General features: G+C 43.4%; 1 protein-coding gene across 3 annotated transcripts; it reads right to left on the bottom strand.

Annotated features, from left to right (window-relative positions):
• Nucleotides 1–2,850: 2,850 nt before the first annotated feature.
• LOC308666800 (carbohydrate sulfotransferase 9-like) lies at nt 2,851–21,307 on the bottom strand. 3 transcript variants are annotated; one of them, XM_081325737.1, is made up of 3 exons: nt 21,204–21,307; nt 13,634–13,751; nt 2,851–5,735 (listed from the first exon to the last, which is right to left on the bottom strand). In XM_081325737.1, the coding sequence occupies exons 2-3, from the start codon at nt 13,725–13,727 to the stop codon at nt 4,903–4,905; spliced, it is 927 nt and encodes a 308-aa protein (XP_081181863.1). In that variant the 5' UTR covers nt 13,728–13,751; nt 21,204–21,307; the 3' UTR covers nt 2,851–4,902. The 3 variants fall into 3 exon arrangements, with proteins under 3 accessions (XP_081181863.1, XP_081181862.1, XP_081181864.1); XM_081325736.1 differs by having other exon boundaries at nt 21,209–21,284; XM_081325738.1 differs by lacking the exon at nt 21,204–21,307 and adding an exon at nt 16,330–16,602.
• Between the last annotated feature and the right edge of the window lie 1,095 nt (nt 21,308–22,402).

The raw sequence follows: 22,402 nt of genomic DNA, 5'->3' as shown, positions 1-22,402 counted from the left end.
ATTGGCTGCCGGTTGCCCTCCGGGTGAAATTCAAGGTGTTGGTAATGACTTACAAAGCCCTACATGGCATGGGTCTGGATTACCTATGGCAACACCTGCGGCCGGCGTCAACCTCCCTCCGTCCAGTGCGCTCCCACAGAGAGGGCCTCCTCAGGGTGCCTCCGATCAAAGAATGCCGATTGGTGGCAACCAGGGGGAGGGTGCTCTCTGTGGGCGCGCCAGACCTGTGGAACCGCTTGCCGGTTGAGCTCCGGATGGCCCCCGACCTCCGCTCCTTCCGGCGCGATCTAAAAACGTATTTGTTTAAGCAATCTGACCTGGTCTGATGGGTTAGGGTTGGGGTTTTAATATGTTTTTAATTATTGTTTTAAATTTTAAATTTGGGCATTATATTTAATGGTTTTTTAACTTTTGTATTCTGTTTTTTATATTTATTGCCCTGTACACCGCCCTGAGTCCTTTGGGAGAAGGGCGGTATAAAAATATAATAAATAAAATAAATAAATAAATAATCGCTGCCCTGTTTAGGGTGACTCGCTCCCTTCTTAACCAGGAGGTGAGGGAGGATCACTTGCAGGGTCAGGCCGAGGAGTTTAGTCATCATCTGACGGACAAAATCGCTCAGATACGGACCGGTTTGGACTCGGACTGGGCAGAGTCTGATGTGGAGGAATCGGACGGTCTTGAGCATGTTATCTGGACTGAGTTAGATCCTGTTTCCCCTGATGATGTGGACAGGATTATGGGGAGGCTGAGCTCCACCACCTGTTTATTGGACCCGTGCCCCTCCTGGCTGGTTTTTGTGGCCCGGGAGGAGACACGAGGCTGGTTCCAGGCAGTAATAACTGCTTCCCTGAAGGAGGGTATCTTCCCCACCGCCTTGAAGGAGGCAGTGGTGAGACCCCTCCTCAAGAAGCCTGCCCTGGACCCGGCTGTTTTAAACAACTATCGTCCTGTCTCCAACCTTCGCTTTGTGGTGAAGGTTGTTGAGAGTGTGGTGGCGCATCAGCTTCCCCTGTTCCTGGAGGAAACTGATTATCTGGACCCGTACCAATCGGGTTTCAGGCCCGGGCACAGCACGGAGACGGCATTGGTCGCGCTGGTGAATGATCTCTGGCAGGCTCGGGACAGGGGTTGTTCCTCTGTCCTAGTCCTATTAGACCTCTCAGCGGCTTTTGATACCATCGACCATGGTATCCTACTGCGGCGTCTCAGGGGGTTGGGAGTGGGAGGCACCGTTTTACGGTGGTTCTCCTCCTATCTCCTGGGCCGCTCGCAGTCGGTGTTGATGGGAGGGCAGAGATCCACCCCGAGGCCTCTCGTTTGTGGAGTCCCTCAGGGGTCGGTTCTCTCTCCCCTCCTGTTCAACATCTATATGAAGCCGCTGGGCGAGATCATTCGTGGTTTTGGGGTGGGGTATCATCAGTACGCTGATGATACCCAACTTTTTTTCTCCACCCCGAACCAACCCAGTGATGCCCTCACTGTGATGTCCCGCTGTCTGGAGGCGGTCCGGGTCTGGATGGGGAGAAACAGGCTTCGTCTCAATCCTGCCAAGACTGAGTGGCTGTGCATACCAGCATCTCGGGTTAACCAGACTATTCCATCTTTAACGATGGGGGGGTGTTACCCCCCATTGATAGGGCTCGCAACTTGGGTGTCCTCCTGGATTCGCGGCTCAGTTTTGAAGACCATATAGGAGCCGTGACCAGGGGGGCTTTTGCCCAGGTTCGCCTGGTGCGCCAGTTGCGACCCTATCTGGACCGAGATGCCCTACGCACAGTCACTCATGCGCTCGTGACCTCCCGTTTAGACTACTGCAACACTCTCTACATGGGGCTGCCCTTGAGGACCACTCGGAGGCTTCAGCTGGTGCAAAATGCAGCCGCGCGAGTTGTGATGGGGGTTTCCCGTTACTCCCATGTAACACCTCTGCTCCGCGAGCTGCATTGGCTTCCGGTTGCCCTCCAGGTGAGATTCAAGGTGCTGGTGATGACCTATAAAGCCCTAAATGGCTTGGGTCCGGGATATCTGAGGGAACACCTGCTGCCGGCATCAAGCTCCCTTTGTCCTGTGCGCTTCCACAGGGAGGGCCTTCTCAGGGTTCCGCCGGTAAAAGAATGCCGGTGGATAACACCCAGGGGGAGGGCCTTCTCTGTGGGGGCGCCTGCCCTTTGGAACCAGCTGCCCGTGGAGCTTAGGACTGCCCCCGACCTTCGATCATTTCACCGAGACCTGAAGACCTGGCTCTTCGAGCTTTCCGGCCCAGGCTGAGTTTTAATTGGGGTTTTAACTGGGGTTTTATATTTTTTTCAGGGATTTAGTTTAATCTTTTTTAATTGCTCTTAATTTTTGTATTGATGTTTTATATACCCTGTAAACCACCCTGAGTCCTATGGGAAAGGGTGGTATATAAATTCAATAAAATTCAAATTCAAAATTCAAATTCAATTTCCATAAGAGTCATGGGTCCCTGGATTTTGGATACATTCTGTATGTGAGCCCATTTGAGGTACTTTGGTTCTGAAATTGTTGCCCTATGATGCAATATTTAACCCAGTTAATAGTAATGATAACTAGAGATTTAGTATTATATAGACTACTACTAGAATAAATTCCTTTCTCCTCGTAGCTTCAGCTATGCCCTTCAGAATTGTCCCTCAAAGTTGGAGACTCTTTTGTGGAAGTTCAGAAGGACTTGTGATGGATGAAAAGAGAGAAGAGCAAAGAGAAATATATTTAATATGATATTAATATCTTATTAATGTCCTATTAATACCATCATACCTTAAATGCAAATTTGCACAATGCATCTTCCATACAAAGTCCACTCATATGCCAAGACAGATTTCAAGGTAAGTTTATTTTTCAGAAGCACAAAATTCATATACCAATAAGAGACATAAATTTCAAGTGCTCAGTGTCATCGTTCACGCAGCTCTTTAAACTGTGATTTGCTTGTTTGTTACCTCCAGACCAGTGGTGGGATTCAGCCAGTTCGCACCAGTTGGACAGAACGGATACCTAATTTTTTTTGTTGACTTCAGCAAACCGGTTATGATAAATCTGCGTAAGCCTGCCCCGCCACCTCCCTCCGCCAGCCCTCCATCACCACCACGGCACTTTCTTGCGCACACTTTCTTGCCACCCTGCATCGGCCGGCGTCTCCCTTCTTCGTTCTGGAAATGGCAGCCCCATTTTCTGCCGCTTTCCTTCTGGCAGAAAGGAAGAAAGGAAGGATGCTTCGAATGGAAGAACGCTAAAATCCAGAGCAGACACTCAGCTTCTTAGAAAAACCATACCGGTAGCTACCATATCCTCAGCTGATCAGGAGGATCAGCTGCTCTGGATTTTAAGGCAGAAAAGTGAAGTGGAGGGGGGGACAATTTCAAAGGGCCTCCTGGAGAAAAAGAGCAAAACTCTTCCGTTTACTGTCCGAAGCAGGTGCCGAGGCCAAGCCTGCGTGGAGCGGATCCACTTCTCAAGGGCTTTGCAGAACCATCGGGGAAGGGGAGCTGGCCTTCCTCATCCAGCTCCAGCTGGTGTAGTTTAGCTTAGCATCCTTCCGTACGAAGCGTCCTTCCTTTCCTGCCAGGAGGAAAGCGGCAGAAAACGGGGCTGCCATTTCCAGAGTGGAGAAGGGAGATGCCGGCCGATGCAGGGCGGCAAGAAAGTGCGGACCAGCAGTATTGTGTGGTGAGTTCTGGAACGCATGGAGGACACCAGGCAGGAGAATACATCATAGCAGCCCTTTATTTGGTGGTGGAAACTGTACTGAGAGGATAAGGTTACCTGTGCCCTCTTTATACCTGTCCAGGTACACTTTCCAGCCAATAGATTTAAACCTGGCTTTCCCGCCAAAACGCTGCTTCCTGCTGCAGCAGTTTTGGGCCTGCGCCACCGATATAGAGCCGATGCTTGCAGTGTTATTAAACCCCATACATAACAAGCAGAAGGAAGGAAGGAAGACTTAAGGGCACCCAGGGAGGTGAAGAAAGCTACCGTAAGCCGCCTTTCTCCCTTTCTCTCTTTCTTGGCTGGAGGAAGGCAGCCCACATGGGCTGCTGCTTTGCGCAAAGAGGTGCGTAGCTATGGAAGGCTGGTGGAGAGATACCAGGGAGCCAGCAGAGGAGGCTTGCACCCGCCAGTCATGGCGCAAGCCACGGGAGAGTTGGTGGAAAAGGAGTAGACGGCTGCCGCCAGGCAAGTAATCTACAGGGCGAAACAGAGGTGGCAAGGGTGGCGTGGACCAAAGAAAGCCCCTCTGGCAGCAGACGCGACTGTTGCGCAGTGGCAGCAGAATCTTTCGCCGTCACTCCTCCTGGATCCATAATGGGAAGGTCCATCCTCCATAGCACGGCAGTCTGATTCAGGAGGGGAGTGAAAGAGAAGAGGTGAGTAGGCAGCTGGGTCACTGAACCAGCGGGGAGAGGTTACCAAGCAGGGAGTGGCCTGGGTGTGGGGCCCCTGAAGTTAGCAGGTGCTGGGTGCGTGGTGCAGCTCCCCCCCCACGCCCTAGCTTGGTTTTTACCCATGCGCCTCTTAAAGGGTTCTGTGATTTCAGAGAGAACTGGTTGTTAAATTATTTGAATCCCACCAGATCCAGACCCTTTGATTTGTAACATAGCATAGCGTGAAGTGTAAATAAAGAGCAAACTATGGCTTCCCTGGGCTAAAATAAGGCAAGTTATCAGTAAAATCAAATTTACATAATTTACAGAATAAAATAAAATGTTTGACATCTAAATGAAGTCAGTGAAGACACCGAGTAAACATCTTTAAGGAGCCAACTAAATAAATGTATTTTTTTCTAAAATACATGTCACCTAAGAAAATGTATCATTTTCTAGCAAATTCTTGCCTTACTCCTAAAGGTAGGTATCCAGAAAATAGAAGTATGATTTAGCCTGAAAATGACATTTCCATTTTAGCAGTAAAATTGTAATTAAATAAAGAGAAATCTATCTGATAAAGTTTCATGAGTTTCTGTATTTGATTCCAGTCCAGTTTTTTTAGATATTGGGTAGTGAGGTTCTTGTTTGTCCTTTGTGCATAAAATTTACTGTCTGGATATCGGACACTCTCTGGAACTCTGAGTCTGCTGAGAACATGACTGACATCTTCCTGCAGCGTCTCATACTTTCCCAGGATGTCATAGTGAATATTGCACGGATCACACAACTGGAACATTGGCTTCCAATGTATATCCAAATGCTTGTCATTGCTTGTCACAACATAGTTTACAAACTCTTGAAAAGTCACAGGCCCTGTAAGATTTTTGTCCTTCCTAAACAAGGCTTTAATCTCATTTGCCACTGTGATGCTATAGTAAGGTTCATGATGCAATAATTTGTCTCTGTAAGCAGACACCAGTCTTTCTAGAGGATGCCTGGTAAACATCACTTTGGTGAAAGAGTTCAAAAATTCTGCTTGTTGTTCAGATGGATAAGAACTCAACCGCTTTAGAAGGTTTGTTTTATGAATCTCTTCATGGCTTGTTTCAAAGACATCCCTACTCAAGTTGAGCTTGAGTAGCAAAACAATTTTCTTCCAGTTAGAACAGCCTACTTTTGGCACCTCACAATAGATAAATTTGTAGTTCTCCTCCACAAAGAGCTGTCTAGCCACATGTACATCCAGTTTTCTTTTTACATTTTTTAAATTCTTGCTCAGACAGATGGAATCCAGGTTGATTTTACGATCGTTTTGTGTTTTCAACCAATCTTCTTTATGATCTAGAAAAATTCAGACTTTGTTGAGACAAGTTTTAAAAAGTAACAGCTTAAAAAAAATCAGATCTGCAATCCTGAATGCCATGTTTGGGTGGGAATTTGGTGAATTTTAGTTCAGCAATATTTTAATTATATCTGGTGAACAGTGTTGTGGGAAGTAATTGCTATAGAATTAAGTGCTAACTTAAGCACTTAAGCTGAGAGCTACCAAAATACTTTCAGCACATCAACTGGATCACTAGAGGCAAGAATACTTTAGACCAGACATGTCAAACACAAGGCCCGGAGGCCAGATCTGGCCCGTGAAGTGGTTTCATGTGGCCCATGAAGCCATCCTGGAAACAGTGAGGGAACGGCCCCCGCTGCCTTGGCCCCAGCCCAGGCCGGCCTGGAGCCAATGTACAATTTCGTGGTGGTCATCAATGCTGAAATACATTCAGTCTTAGTTCCACAAGGCCATCTGGAAACAGCGAGGAACTGGCCCTTGCCGTGTTGGCTCTGCCCCCTGGGCAGAAGACAGACACAGACTTCAACGGATAGTTAGAACTGCAGAAAAAATAATTGCTACCAACCTGCCTTCCATTGAGGACCTGTATACTGCATGAGCTAGAAGGAGGGCTGTGAAAATATCTACAGACTCCTCACATCCTGTACATAAACTGTTTCAATATCTATCCTCAAAACAACGCTATAGGGCATTGCATGCCACAACAACTAGACACAAAGACAGTTTTTCCCCCATACCATCACTCTACTAAACAACTAATTCCCACAACACTGTCAAACTATCTAGTAAGGCTGTATTACTATTGTTCTTCTCATCTTTCCTATTACCTACCGTATATACTTGAGTATAAGCCGAATTTTTCAGCCCACTTTTTGGGCTGAAAAATTCCACTTCGGCTTATACTCCAGTTAACAAAAAAACTTACCGAGGACTTGTGCGCGGCCGAGGCTTTGGTGCTTCCTGGATCGCGCGCACCTCTCCCAAGCCACCGCCATCCGGAGACCTGCCGAAGTTTGGGGAGGTTTGGGGAGGTGCGCGCACACCTCCCCAAACCTCCCCAAACGTCGGCAGGTCTCCGGACCTCCGCGCCTTGCCTGCCTGCTTCTTTCCACAGCGGAAAGAAGCAGGCAGGCAGGGCGCGGAGGAACGGAGACCTGCCGACGTTTGGGGAGGTTTGGGCGCCTCCCCAAACCTCCCCAAACGTCGGCAGGTCTCCGTTCCTCCTGCCGACGTTTGGGGAGGTTTGGGCGCCTCCCCAAACCTCCCCAAACGTCGGCAGGTCTCCGTTCCTCCGCGCAGACCTGCCAACGTTTGGGGAGGTTTGGGCGCCTCCCCAAACCTCCCCAAATGTCGGCAGGTCTCCGTTCCTCCTGCCGACGTTTGGGGAGGTTTGGGCGCCTCCCCAAACGTCGGCAGGTCTCCGTTCCTCCGCGCAGACCTGCCGACATTTGGGGAGGTTTGGGCGCCTCCCCAAACCTCCCCAAACGTCGGCAGGTCTCCGTTCCTCCTGCCGACGTTTGGGGAGGTTTGGGCGCCTCCCCAAACCTCCCCAAACGTCGGCAGGTCTCCGTTCCTCCGCACAGACCTGCCGACGTTTGGGGAGGTTTGGGCGCCTCCACAAACCTCCCCAAACGTCGGCAGGTCTCCGTTCCTCTGCGCAGACCTGCCGACGTTTGGGGAGGTTTGGGCGCCTCCCCAAACCTCCCCAAACGTCGGCAGGTCTCTGTTCCTCCTGCCGACGTTTGGGGAGGTTTGGGCGCCTCCCCAAACCTCCCCAAACGTCGGCAGGTCTCTGTTCCTCCGCGCAGACCTGCCGACGTTTGGGGAGATTTGGGCGCCTCCCCAAACGTCGGCAGGTCTCCGTTCCTCCTGCCGACGTTTGGGGAGGTTTGGGCGCCTCCCCAAACCTCCCCAAACGTCGGCAGGTCTCCGTTCCTCCGCGCAGACCTGCCGACGTTTGGGGAGGTTTGGGCCCCTCCCCAAACCTCCCCAAACGTCGGCAGGTCTCCGTTCCTCCTGCCGACGTTTGGGGAGGTTTGGGCGCCTCCCCAAACCTCCCCAAACGTCGGCAGGTCTCCGTTCCTCCGCGCAGACCTGCCGATGTTTGGGGAGGTTTGGGCGCCTCCCCAAACCTCCCCAAACGTCGGCAGGTCTCCGTTCCTCTGCGCAGACCTGCCGACGTTTGGGGAGGTTTGGGCGCCTCCCCAAACCTCCCCAAACGTCGGCAGGTCTCCGTTCCTCCTGCCGACGTTTGGGGAGGTTTGGGCGCCTCCCCAAACCTCCCCAAACGTCGGCAGGTCTGCAGGAGGAACGGAGACCTGCCGACGTTTGGGGAGGTTTGGGGAGGCGCCCAAACCTCCCCAAACGTCGGCAGGTCTGCGCGGAGGAACGGAGACCTGCCGACGTTTGGGGAGGTTTGGGGAGGCGCCCAAACCTCCCCAAACGTCGGCAGGAGGAACGGAGACCTGCCGACGTTTGGGGAGGTTTGGGGAGGCGCCCAAACCTCCCCAAACGTCGGCAGGTCTGCGCAGAGGAACGGAGACCTGCCGACGTTTGGGGAGGTTTGGGGAGGCGCCCAAACCTCCCCAAACGTCGGCAGGAGGAACGGAGACCTGCCGACGTTTGGGGAGGTTTGGGGAGGCGCCCAAACCTCCCCAAACGTCGGCAGGAGGAACGGAGACCTGCCGACGTTTGGGGAGGTTTGGGGAGGCGCCCAAACCTCCCCAAACGTCGGCAGGTCTGCGTGGAGGAACGGAGACCTGCCGAAGTTTGGGGAGGTTTGGGGAGGCGCCCAAACCTCCCCAAACGTCGGCAGGAGGAACGGAGACCTGCCGACGTTTGGGGAGGCGCCCAAACCTCCCCAAACGTCGGCAGGAGGAACAGAGACCTGCCGACGTTTGGGGAGGTTTGGGGAGGCGCCCAAACCTCCCCAAACGTCGGCAGGTCTCCGTTCCTCCGCGCCCTGCCTGCCTGCTTCTTTCCGCAGCGGAAAGAAGCAGGTAGGCAGGGCGCGGAGGTCCGGAGACCTGCCGATGTTTGGGGAGGTTTGGGGAGGCGCCCAAACCTCCCCAAACGTCGGCAGGTCTCCGTTCCTCCGCGCCCTGCCTGCCTGCTTCTTTCCGCTGCGGAAAGAAGCAGGCAGGCAGGGCGCGGAGGTCCGGAGACCTGCCGACGTTTGGGGAGGTTTGGGCGCCTCCCCAAACCTCCCCAAACTTCGGCAGGTCTCCGGACGGCGGCGGCTTGGGAGAGGTGCGCGCGATCCTGGAAGCACCGAAGCCTCGGCCGCGCGCAAGTCCTCGGTAAGCTCCGGGCGGTCACTTGCTTCGCGTCTCCTGAGGGAAGGGGGGGCGACTGGAGCGGGTGTTTTTCCTCGCCTGCTGGGCGCCGCGATTTGCCCGGGGAACGCGCGGGCCCCGAATGGCAGCGTGGAGCGAGGAAGTGGACAGCCAGGGCTTCCCCGAGAGCCGCGGCCACACAGGGTATTCCTGTGTATTCAGGCTTGCAAAATGGCGGATCGAGCCTCTGCTGGCGGCAGAGGCTTGCAGAACGGCGGATCGGCTTATACTCGAGTCAATAACTTTTTCCAGTTTTTGGGGGTGAAATTGGGGGTCTCGGCTTATACTCGAGTCGGCTTATACTCAAGTATATACGGTATTTCCTAATCTACTTATGACTGTAACTTTGTTGCTTGTATCTTATGATTTATATTGTTTTATTTAGTATCCTAGTATGATTTATGTTGATTGCTTATTTTAGCATTCTATGAGTATAACTAAGTGTTGTATCTTATGATTTATGATGAGTGTATTTTTACGATGACTATGATCATGCTTTATCGCTTATTGCTTGTGTAGACACTGAGAGCTATACACCGAAGACAAATTCTTTGTATGTCCAATCACACTTGGCCAATGAAGAATTCTATTCTATTCTATTCTATTCTATTCTATTCTATTCTATTCTATTCTATTCTATTCTATTCTATTCTATTCTATTCTATTCTATTCTATTCTATTCTATTCTATTCATTACTTTTTCCTCTAAAACAGAAATGAAATCATGGGGATTTTCCAAGCATTTCAGTTTGTGAGGGTTCTTTGCTTTTCCGGGACCGAACACACGCCAGAATAGCAAATCTATACACAATGCTTTATTGCAGCACACACCTTCTTCAATTACAGGATATTAGTATGGGTTATCTCCACCCTTCTAGGCTTTACAAACTGACATTGTCATATAAGTGCATCTTCAATACACAGCCCTTTATACTCTTCAAACAAAAGTCTCAAAGTCTGTTAAGTGGCATACAACCTTTGTCTCCTTCTAAAAGTTCTTGTGCTAGTTGCGATGAGGTGCTGCCTCAGTGTGGTTGCCTCTTTTCTGGTTGCTGCCAAGCTCCAGGTCAAGCTCCAAGCTCTGCTCTTAAGCGTTGTTGCTTTTGAGCACTCCAGCTAAGCTCCCAATCCAAACTCCAGGCAAGAATCCCACCAGGATATGCCACTTACTGCAGCTTATGGCCTGGCAAATGATTGATAACCCACCTGCCTGCAATAGTTGTCAGTCTCCAAACATTGCCTCCCACTTCTCATCTGCTTGCTGTGTTCTTATCTACTCTTCTCCTACACATCAACAGGCACTCCTGGTGTTTATTTTTGCAAGCAAGGGCCCTGGTTGGATGAGGCTGCTTACAGACATCTGCACATCCTTGAAAGTGCCAGGGTGTGGATCAATTAGCCAGCCAGCTGGAACCCCAACATGGATGTTTGAAAGGAAACTTGTGAATGAATACATGAATACACACATGCATTCACGAGCCCATCTCTTAGGGTTCTGGCCTTTGGGGAAAAAAACTCATGAGCTGTGTTGTGCCTTGGAAAGTGGGGTGGGAAGTATTTCTGCCTGGCTGCAGGTGCTTTTCCCTAGTGCAGGCAGCAATCCCAGTGTCAGAAGCTACCCAAGTTACCTCACCTACTCAAGAGAAGGTCGAGACCCCAGATATAGCTGCCATCACATCTGCTCCGTATGACAGTGATGACGAGGGGGAGAACGACACGATAGTGAGTCAGCCTATTCCAGCTTTCCCCCCCTCTGCCAAGCTTATACTTCCTAAGACAGGAGCCCCAATGGACTTGCGAGTGTTGGTAGACTCGGGGTGTTCACGCTGCCTGACCAGCCTCCCAATTGTCCTAAAATTAGGCATCAGAGCAAGGCAACCGTCCAACCCCATGACATTTGAACAGGCAGATGGATCTTTAATGGGAGGAACCTTAATTACCCACCTAACAGAGCCAGTGCGGCTAGAAGTGGGTGAACATTGGGAATTCATTCGATTTGTGATGGCTCCGAAAATGACTGAAGCAGTGATTCTAGGGCTAGCTTGGTTAAGACAAGTGGAAACCCTTTATATGGTGGGAGAACGGAATGAGAACTTTGAGGTTACCCATAGGACCCTCACCTCCCAGCTCCTCCCATGACGTTAGCAGAGAAGCGAAGCCGACATCTGAACAAATAAAGATAGCGACAATTCCCCTGCCAGGAGTGCCTCTCATTCCCAGTGAATACCGGGACTTAGCAGAAGTGTTTATTGAGGCAGAATGTGACGTCCCGCCTCCCCACAGAACAAATGACTGTGTCATTGAAATTCCGCTGGGGGCCAAAGCCAAAGATGTATGTCATGACCCCCCTCAAGGTGGAAGAATTATGGCAGTATATTGACAAGAATTTAGCCAGAGGTTTCATCAAGCCTGCCAAATCCAAGGTAGTGGCCTCAGTGCTATTTAAAGATAAAAAAGATGGGTCGCTAAGGCTCTGCATGGATTTTAAGGGCCTCAACGGGATGAATGTGGAAAATATGTACCCCCTTCCCTTAATGAAGGACTTGTTAACTCATCTGGCGAAGGGGAGAATCTTTACCAAATTAGACCTAAGAGAGGCGTACTACTGTGTGAGAATTAGAGAAGGCGATGAATGGAAAACTGCTTTCAACAGCCCTCTGGGTAGCTATCATTTTAAGGTTATGTCATTTGGATAATAGGGAACATCTGCTGTGTCCGTGCAGCTGATTAACCAGGTCCTACACAACCATTTATACAAACGGTTTTTGGTGTATCTTGATGACATCTTAATCTATACAGAGACTATGGCAGAGCATATAAGTTTAGTGCAAGAAGTTTTGAAAAAAACTGCTGAACGCTAAGCAATATGCCAAACTTTCTAAATGCGAATTCCATCAGACACGTTTGGATTATTTGGGCTATAGAATTTCTAGTGAAGGCATCGAAATGGATCCAGGCTGTTATAGAATGGCAGCCCCCAAAGACCATGACACCCAGGTTCACTTATATGGCTTTTTCAGGTTTCTTCAAGCCTCCCCCACACATTGAATAGAAGGCTACAGACTTGGCTCTTCTATTATTTTACTTTTATTATCAGTGATTGGAATGAGAGACCTGAAACAATACTTTTAAAAGTTTGCAGATGTCATAAAGCTGGAGGAGGGGCAGTTAACACTTTGGATGAATGAGAGAAATTTCAGAAAGCTCCAGACAGCCTGGAACAGTGAGTTCCAGTGAACAAGATGGAAATTAACAGGAAGAAATGAAAAATCCTGCATCTGGATAGGCAACTACCCCTGCCCTCTTCATGCGTCTTGGATTTCAAGGCTTGATTTTAACTTTTTGTGTTTTAATGGAATTGTAACTAGCACAGAGTTACGCTATGGTAAGATCACCCAGAATTAGTCTTCCTGAGAAGGGCAGCTATATAAATTTAATAAATAAATAAATGCCAAAATCAGCAGTAGGCATCCAGAATAGAAGTTTGACTAAATGTAAGGAAGATTGGCTTCCTTATATATTCCAAATCATATAACAAGGCCAACTCAAATACTTAGAATACGGTTTTTAAGTGGAAAATAGTTGATGTCAAAATAGTAACCAGAAGCTATTTCAATGTTTATAAATAATTTGATGAAATCACCAACCGGGTATATTGGGAGGAAATCTAGAATTTTATATTGTTTTTGCTTACTATTTTTAAGGGCTTTCTTTTTTTTGCCTTGAAATTATTTCTCAAAATTAATTTTATATGTTTAAATAATCATTGAAATAATGATTTTTTAAATCTTAATGACAATTGGAACCTGTTTATTTACTGAGGCTTTATTTTCCTTCCACAGTGCCTTTTATCATTTTCTTTTTTTCTTTTGTCTAGTCATTTATTGTATTCTTTAATGTTTGTTTTAGAAAGAAGCTGTGAAAGTTTTAAGGGCATGTGTATATTTCAGGGAGAACAGGTATCAGGTTTAGAGTTGAGAGGATGGCAAGCCTATTGTTCATTGCAAATTTAGGGAAGTATGTGGCTGCTAACACTTCTGCTTGTGAGATTCGTAAACCAATGATTAGTTCTGTAGAGTAAATGCTTCTTTAGTTTTCACATAATTTGCTATTCAAAACTACATGATGAGCAGCAGAATCCATAGTACATTCTGTGGTCTTATCATCTATCAACCCAGAACTACAAGAAACCAGGGCTTTTTTTCTCATAGAACGCCTGGAACGGAGTTCCGGCACCTTTTTTGGATGGGACCTTGTAGGGTAGGCAAGGTGGGTTGTATGACGTGTGAGTTCCGGCACCTTTTTCTTTTACAAAAAAAGCACTGCAAGAAACAATACAGCTCATTGTTTCTGAATGTGTTTTGACATTGATTTCAACACATTTGTTTCCCATCCTTTTCTTTTATTCTTTATTTCCTTATTCTGTCTCTGAGTGCAGTGTTAACAGAATTCCACTTGTGTACCATACTCACCTACTTTTTTATGTCTACTTTAGTGGAAAATAAACCTGATTGACCCCACATACTGGAATTCAGTTAATTCATGATCCACTGTCTTACCTGTCATTTTTGTGTGCCATTGAATAGAAAATAATAATCCAAGCAGTACACTCAGCAGGAGAAACATGAACAACTTTTCAAGCAGGTGAGTCATTACGATTTCCTAACAGGCCAAATGCTGTTAGGAGGAACAAGAAAAATGAAATCTGGATCAGAGCATTGTATCTCAATAGTATAAGTAAAGTGATCCCCGTCAACCACTTGTTAGTTCCATTAGTTGAGGATCATGTCACTTTGATCCAACACATGAGCCATTTGCAAAATCAGGTCCTCTCCTCCTCCCTCCAGCATGAAAATCATAAACCTATAGTTACATCCGTTGGTATGTGTAAAGCTATCACACTTCCTATAGCTAAAAGCTCTAATGTGGCGCAAAAGGGACAGGCAGCCTATTTACCTTGCACGGTAGTCCTCTGAAAAAGTGATAGAATATGGATTTTAATACACAAATACTCCCTTGATCCCATCTATCCCCTATGTTGCCTCTGGACAAAGCATTATTGTTTGAAAAGAGCATCTTTGGGACTATAAAGATTGTATTTTGTTAAAATTTTCATTTTAGCCAAACCATAATGATGATCCCTATCTACATATGTTATTAAGAGAGAAGTATCATGTAAGCTATGTATTTACTTTTCCAAACATGAAACATCATTTTGATGAGAACATTTTCAATCTTTTTTATTCTATAAAAATGTTTGGGATTAGAAAAAATATTGATTTATAAAATCATTTGGTTCTAGTATAATTTCAGTTTGGATCAATATTTAAGTTTCCTCTTCTTATAAAATTATCCATGTTATTTATTCTTTTTACTATTCATAGATTTTATTTATGTAATGATTTTATTAAACTTGTTAAATATAAAATAAAAATAAAAATAAAGAAAATGGAAAAAAGAGGTAAAGGGAAAAGGGGAAGGGAAAAGAGTGAGGGAAAGGGAAAGAAAAAGCAACTTTTTCCTGCTTAGTAAATTACATAGTAGAAATATAATCTCATTTTTTTACTTATATAAGAATGGTAAAATTAATCACATACAGAAAAAGCAATCTCTTTAATTGGAATGAAGTAATCTCTTGAGCTTTTGACCCAAGTATCAATTAAAACCTTCCCAAGAAAAATTACTGAAAGTCTTCTTTGAATTAATGGACAATTTAGCATTGTTTGACTTTTGGAAGCATAAAAATGGACTGGATAGAGTATATGCTTTTTATTCAGAATGACAAATCATTTTCAAGAACAGATATGATATGTGTAATGTATTGGGCCTTTTTGCTTGAACAGTTTTCGCATGTCTTTGAATGCTGCTTAAGATTGCTTAATCAGAGCGTCTGTGTAAAGGTCACTGGCTGCCCAGACATGCAGTCTCCAGGACGATCATTGGTTGGCTCTGGGGCGGGAATAGGTTCCTTCAAACCTATTGGCCACCACCTAGTGGCCAACCGTATAAGTAGCTGCGTACAAGCCTCGGTTACAAGTTCTGTTCCTGTTCTAAAATAAAGCAATGTTCCTGTTGAACCCTCTTGTCTCGCCTCCTGCTTGCAAGAAACCCACTACACAACAATATGGATTTCTGAAAGTTTAGCTAGACCCAGATTGTTGGGGGCAATTAAGCTGACTTTGTAATAATGCCGCTTGGGGGCCCCCGAAAGCCCTAATAAGCAGGCATATACATAGAATGAAGGCTACTGCTAAGCTTGTAAGCCGCCCTGAGTCTTCGGAGAAGGGCGGGATATAAATGGAATTAAAATAAAATAAAAAAAATAAAAAAAGTCAAAAGTGGACATTTTGCCTAAAACCTTTTCTGATCACAATCCAGTTCTTTTGATACTTTAAAAAAAGGCTTTTACATTATAGATGGAGATTGAATGAAACTATCTTACAGAAAAAGGTTCTAAAGGACTATGAAGAAAAACTAAAATATTTCAATAATAATTTGGGTAAAGGTATGAGCTTAATGACTGTTTGGAAAGTGAGTAAAGCTGTGATGAAAGGTTATTTCATTCAATATAACCATTTGGAAAATAAATCTCAAGAAAATATGTGAAGGATATTTGATGAACTTAAAAAAACAAACTGAGTTACAGAAGGCACCAACAGACTCTAACTTTTACATCAAATTAAGTTACTCTGCCAGCAACTATCTATGTTGACTGCCCAGGAAATAGAAATAAAACTGAATAATGAGAAAGAAAGACACATTGAGTTCACAAACGAGAAAGATAACTGCATATAATTTGAGAAAAGAGAAAAGACAATGAGTGGAAAAATCAAGAGGATGACACAAGGCTAACTGATGATAACTCCATTACAAAGCCCTTTGATAATTTCTACCATTCATAAACTTTTGTAAATAATCAAGCTGATACTGATTAGGAGCATATGTAGTTGAAGGTGAAGATTCATTACTCCTAGCTTCCCCAGACTTTCTTATATAAGGTTACAGTGGGGAAAATTGAAGGACAAGATTTTATGTAGGCCACCTTGAGCTCCTAAAATTTTATTTTTTTTTTAATTTTTTTTAATTCCATTTATATCCCGCCCTTCTCCGAAGACTCAGGGCGGCTTACAAGCTTAGCAGTAGCCTTCATTCTATGTATATGCCTGCTTGTTAGGGCTTTCACACACACCCCCAAGCGGCATTATTACAAAGTCAGCTTATTGCCCCCAACAATCTGGGTCCTCATTTTACCTACCTCGGAAGGATGGAAGGCTGAGTCAACCTTGAGGGAAGATATAAATCTAACCAGAAATGAAATAAAAAGTGGCTGAATTCATACAAGAAGATAAGCAAACAAACAAACAAAAAACAACCAGAAAGAAAAGGAATGTGTAAATATAGCCTATACAAAATAAAACAAAATATCTAGCTTGCATTAGGCTCTCAGAGTCTGATAATATAGACATGATACAAATACAGTATTGCAAAAAATACATCTTAAATTTGAGGCTAGTATCTCCAGCCACTGTTATCAGTAATGAGGTTATATAAAAGCAAATGTTTCATGCTTTAGGTACAGGTGATTGCTTACATGAAAAGAGCATGGTAAGGGGAGGGGGAAAGGAGTTAAAGTGGAATAGAGGGGGACTCAAGGCGCCGAATTTGAAATTGTACTATGATGCGGTTGCCTTGATCTGGGTTAGTGATTGGCTTAATCTAACTAACAAGAGAATACTTCATCTTGAGGGATGGGATTTGGTATATGGATGGCATGCATACTTGCTTTATGATAAGAAGGTAGACAGGGCTTTTAAATCCCATATTCTTAGAAGTGCTTTATTGCGTGTCTGGAAAAAGTATTATTATAAGTTAAATTATAAAATACCGATTTGGGGAATTCCTGGACACGCGATAGAGGGCGTATCTATGGGAGTGAGTATGGATATGGTTTCTTATAAGGAACTACTTAGATTGCAAGGGAATGATTGGCAACTTAAACCAGTAGAGGAGTTAAGACAAGAAAACATGTTACTCTTGGTTTCAATATACCCAATTGAAAGCTAGGTGGAAGTCAGATCAAAAGGTTGGCATCACAACTACAGATCAAAATTTAGTAAAGCAAATTAGAGATTCAAATTGTGCACATATAAAGAGGATATATAATGCTTTAATTGAATTGGATTCGGAAACGGAACTGGTTAAAGACTGCATGATAAAGTGGGCACAAAATATTCAGGAACCAATTTCGTTGGACACCTGGGAGATAATTTGGGTCAGAAATGTTAAATTTACCCAGGCTCAAAATTTAAGAGAAAATTTTTATAAAATGTTTTATAGATGGCATCTGGATCCCAAGAAGCTGTCCAACATGTATCCTAATTTACAGTCTAAATGTTGGAGGTGTGGTAGTTTAGAAGCTACCTATTTTCACATGTGGTGGACTTGTAGAAATATAAAAGCTTTTTGGATTAAAATTTGGTGGAACATTCAAAAGATTTTTAAGAGAAAGTTTTCTCCACAATTGTTTTTATTGGGCATTGTTGTAGATTGTGATGTTAAAGAAACTAACTTGATGTTGAACATGATAACGGCAGCACGGTTACTGGTGGGACAATATTGGAAGAAGGATAGTTTGCGCACTGTAGAAGAATGGGTGTTTAAAGTTTCGAATCTTGCAGAAATGTCAAAGATTTCTGCTTATCTGAAGGATCATTCACAGGAAAGATATATTTCAGTTTGGAGGAGATGGATAAATTATATTCAAAACAAATATGGGACTAAAAAGTACCATTTAGCTTATGAGTAGATTTTAGTGGGATATTGTTATTGGTACGTTGTTTGTAGTTATGTTAAAAGAGAGTTAAAGCGCATTATGAATTTGGTTAATTGTATATTATGCATAATTTTTATTTAGAATATGATTATTGTAACTATAATCCTGTATTTAGCTCTGGGAAGTGGGTGGGAATTGGGTGGGTTTGGGGTGGGAGGGATTTGGGGATATATTGTAAAATTTTGTTTTTGTAAAACTCTTTAATAAAAAAAAGGAGTTAAAGTGGAACCTGGGTTGTTGTGTATGAGTCATTATCTACGAATTACTTTTCTGTACCTTTTGGTTCCTAGTACCAAGACCAGATCTCTTTGTTCTGGAAAGCTATGAAAGGTGAAAGACATCGTTCCTGGTTGTTGCCTTCTTGAAGATAATTTTTACTGCTATACACAATCAGACGTTGTCTGACAGGGTTAAACTTAACAGCCACTTGAGATTTCAAAACCTCCCAATTGTTGCAGAGGAATACTTTTTTTTTATTAAAGAGTTTAAAAAAAAAATTTTTTACAATACATATCCCCAAAACCCACCCACCCCAAACCACCCCCCTTCCCCCCCACTTCATACATTCAAATTATTAAAAACATAATAATAACTTAAACAAACATATAATCAATACTAATACTAAAATTAATAACAATATCCCTCTAAAATCTACTCATAAGCTAAGTGGAACTTTTTAGTCCCATATTTGTTCTGAATATAATCTATCCATCTTCTCCAAACTGAAATATATCTTTCTTGTGAATGATCCTTCAAATAAGCAGAAATCTTAGACATTTCTGCAAGATTCGATACTTTAAGTACCCATTCTTCTATAGTAGGCAAACTATCCTTCTTCCAGTATTGACCCACCAGTAACCGTGTTGCTGTTATCAAATTTAACATCAGATTAGTTTCTTTAATATCACAATCTACAACAATACCCAATAAAAACAATTGTGGAGAAAACTTTATCTTTCTCTTAAAAATCTTTTGAATGTTCCACCAAATTTTAATCCAAAAAGCTTTTATATTTCTACAAGTCTACCACATATGAAAGTAGGTGGCATCTAAACTACCACATCTCCAGCATTTAGACTGCAGAGGAGTACATTTTGATTTATTTCTTTAAATTACTCTGACGATTCCCCATATTTTTTTCTTTTTTTCTTTTTCTTCAAGATAGTTTCTCGGCTTCCTCCCTTTTCACTTAGTTAATTTGTAATTTAGTAATTAATTTTTCCTCTGGAGGACTAGTCGGGGAGATCACCCCGCTATCTTATTTCAAAATTACCAAAACCTCTGAAAAAAAATTACATTCCAATTTAATTACTTTCCTTAAATCACTATCCTGTATTAGAAGACAGTTTCTCAACTTCCTTTTTTCTTACTCATTTCTTCATTTACTTCTTTATGCTTCATTTATTTTATTATTTTTATGCTTATTTCTAGAAGACAATTCAGAGCAATCAACCTCCTGCCTTATTCCAGGATTACCAAACTTTTTTTTATCTCTTTTACTCACCAAGGCGCCTGTTGCAATTTCTCCCATCAGTAGAGAAGCATGAAACCTCTTTGAATTTGGGCGTTCAGGTTCCTCAGACACGGATCCACCGGCAAAGATGAAGCACAGGAGTCTTCTAGGTCAAATGCCCAGGAGCGCTCTAAGACTCACGCTTCAGTTGCTGTCGGTTTCTTCCCGCTGAGAAATGAAGGCTCTCTGGGACCCTAACAGGGGTCTCCAGATGTGGGGGGGGACCCTTTGAAGCTTGCCCCCACATTTGGGTGCCAGGATGTAAGGTTTTACACTTAGCCTCACAATTGCCCCAGCATTACTCAGCAATTTAAAAGAGCCAAAAGAAACTCCTGAGCCGAGGTTTCAGCAAGCAAACAACTTTTATTTTGATCAAAATAGAGTTGGGTGGCCACATCTCTCTTCGTGGCTGGTAGAGAGATGAAGGTAACAACCAGGAAAGATGTCTTCCACCTTTTATACCTCTCCAGAACAAAGAGATCTGGTCTTGGTACTAGGAACCAAAAAGTACAGAAAAATAATTCCTACTCATACACAATAACCCAGGTTCCACCATAACTCCTTTCCATAACTCCTTTCCCCCAAGAGATTATTAGAGTAAAAAAAATCAGAATCGCCCCCTCCCCACCCACCTCCCAAAAAAAGGGCAGGGAGAGAAATATGTTTAAAAAGATATCTGTGTAGTTCAGAAAGAGAGAGAGAATTTTTTAAAAAAGTCTTAGAGAAAGGGTTGAATTGAGCAACCTAGGGGATTTATGCACCTTTATATTGGCTGTTTTATGGAAATGTTTAAGATGTAAGGGGAAAGGAAACTCTGAAATGAAATGCAGAAAGAAGCCAACGAGATTTATTGAAAGAGGGATTAAAATTGTATTACCAGGGAGTGTGTATATTCCAGGAAGTGGAAAAATAACCTGTAGCTGAGGAAGAGAGATTCAAGAAAAGAAACACTGACGACAGTTAGGCTTTATTAAGTCTCTAAATTTTATCCAAAGGAGCACAAAAGGCAAATGGTATTAAAAAGGAAAAGACTTCATGAGAATCTTATGAGAATGAATTGACATGTTGCATTATAAAAGCATTTAATGATTTAAATACTTTAAATCATAATTTATTTAATAGACCATGATTGGTTGGGTTCACACAGCTTGCTGAGCCAAAATCAGCAAATCCTGTCTTGGCATGTTGAGAAAGCCAGACTGATCTATTTTAATTTGACCTTCAGTCAATCTTTGTACTTACTTATTGGTTTCTTAAAATGGTTATTGGCTTCCAATCATTTTTATAATTATTTGTATTATTTGCAATGGATTCCAGGACCAGAATGACTGTACATAATTTTATTTTTTCAAAAAAATAGTGATTAATTTCTTATCATTTGCTTTGGAGTAGGGCAGGAGTTGCTGGTTGCTTATTTAACTAAATGGGAACCACGGCTTCTACTTCTATGTCTGCTTGCTCATCTAATGGAATTGTATTCAACAGAATAGTTGAATTGTATGAAAAAGCAACTGCCCTTATAAAACAATCGAGAAGATAAACAAATGAAGTAAAATTAGAAGCAAACATCAGACCAGTTGTCTCGTAAGGGATCACTAGAATGTGGTTACTTGCATCTTGGAGAGATATTGCCTTCCAAAACAAACTACATCATGAAAACTATCTTTCACTAATTAACAACCTTTGATCCATCTGGATCATTAAGAAATATTAATATTTTGTGGTCAAATCCCAAGCAGCAACCAAATTTTGTTTTGAGGCAAGCCCATGATAATAATACTACCTTACTTGGACAGCAGCTTCACAATTACCAAACTTTCTCCTTTTCCTTCTTCACTGAATCATCCCCTACTTCAAAGTCTCCTTCTGGTATGACCAGACATTGAGAGTGTCTCTCTCTCCCACTATTTGTATTACAATTGAAGTACCTGAAGTACCTGGGTGTGTACAAATGCACAATACATAAAAAGGAGGAGTTACAACAACTAAACCTTATGCAAATAAGACCAACTTCTGTGTGCCATATGGTTTTCCAAAAAAATACATGTTCATTGGCAATCATATTGCTAATTCAATCACCAATTTATTCTTCCTGCAAGTGCATTTTTGTGACTATGTGCAGACACGTTCGCATACTTCAAACATTGTTGGGGGTAAGCAACATTAGACATACTGTAGATGAGAAAAGAAGTAATGAATAATAAACCAAAGGAACTAAAGCATGAGGCAAGGAAAAGGGAATAAAATATAATTAACACCAATATCATCCATTTTAAAGGCATTCTTAACTGCTTCCACTTTTGATAACAAGAATTTCAGTATTGATAAATAGTTTACAGATTCAAGCATTCCTGATTATCTGTTGAAAAACAATAGAACCTGTTTTTCCAGATTTATTTCTTGCTTCTTAAGAAAAGGACTGGGCAGTAATCCTCTTTGATTTGTTTAACGTTGTTGTGTTGTATTGCAAAAAAAAAAATCACCTTTCCTTTTCAAGCAGTTCATGTATTTTTGAAAGTGATCTATGTGTAAGGGAATATGTGAGAAGGCATCTTTCCTTCAGGTTTTTGAAAGACTGGTTAAAGTTGCTGCTTCATACCAGAAGCAAAGCAGTGACCAAATTTAGAAAAACAACATCAGGAGATATGAAATGTGCACATTTCAAGAGAATGTGACTTCATGCCATTTCATTTGGTTGTAGGTTGAAACTTAATGAGCTAATGATTCAGCATATATGAATTTCTGGAAGGTACACTGTGTCTCAGCCAATTTGGGTGCAGGCAACATCCTGGAACCGCCTTGGACACGCAGGATGAGGCTTGCTGTAATTAACATTTCAGGCAGAGTCCAATGGTCACAATGCATGAGGAAATTATATAAAGTCGGTGGGGATTCTACACATAGACTGGGCCAGTATTTTCCAGATTTTCAGAATCTAGATTTGGTGTGCTTCATTAGAGTATTTTTCTTTCCATTTCTGAA

This window comes from Vipera berus (assembly GCF_964194415.1).
Source record: "Vipera berus genome assembly, chromosome: 1".
Lineage (NCBI taxonomy): Eukaryota > Metazoa > Chordata > Lepidosauria > Squamata > Viperidae > Vipera > Vipera berus.
Note: the sequence above shows the minus strand (reverse complement) of the source record. Positions and strands in the feature narration are given on the sequence as shown.

Bases quoted from the DNA above. Each gene is read 5' to 3' on its own strand.
- LOC308666800 (XM_081325737.1), bottom strand. From the start codon at position 13,727: ATGACTCACCTGCTTGAAAAGTTGTTCATGTTTCTCCTGCTGAGTGTA. The intron at 5,736-13,633 runs GTAAGACAGTGG...GAATTTTTCTAG, and splicing joins ATGGCACACAAAAATGACAG to ATCATAAAGAAGATTGGTTG.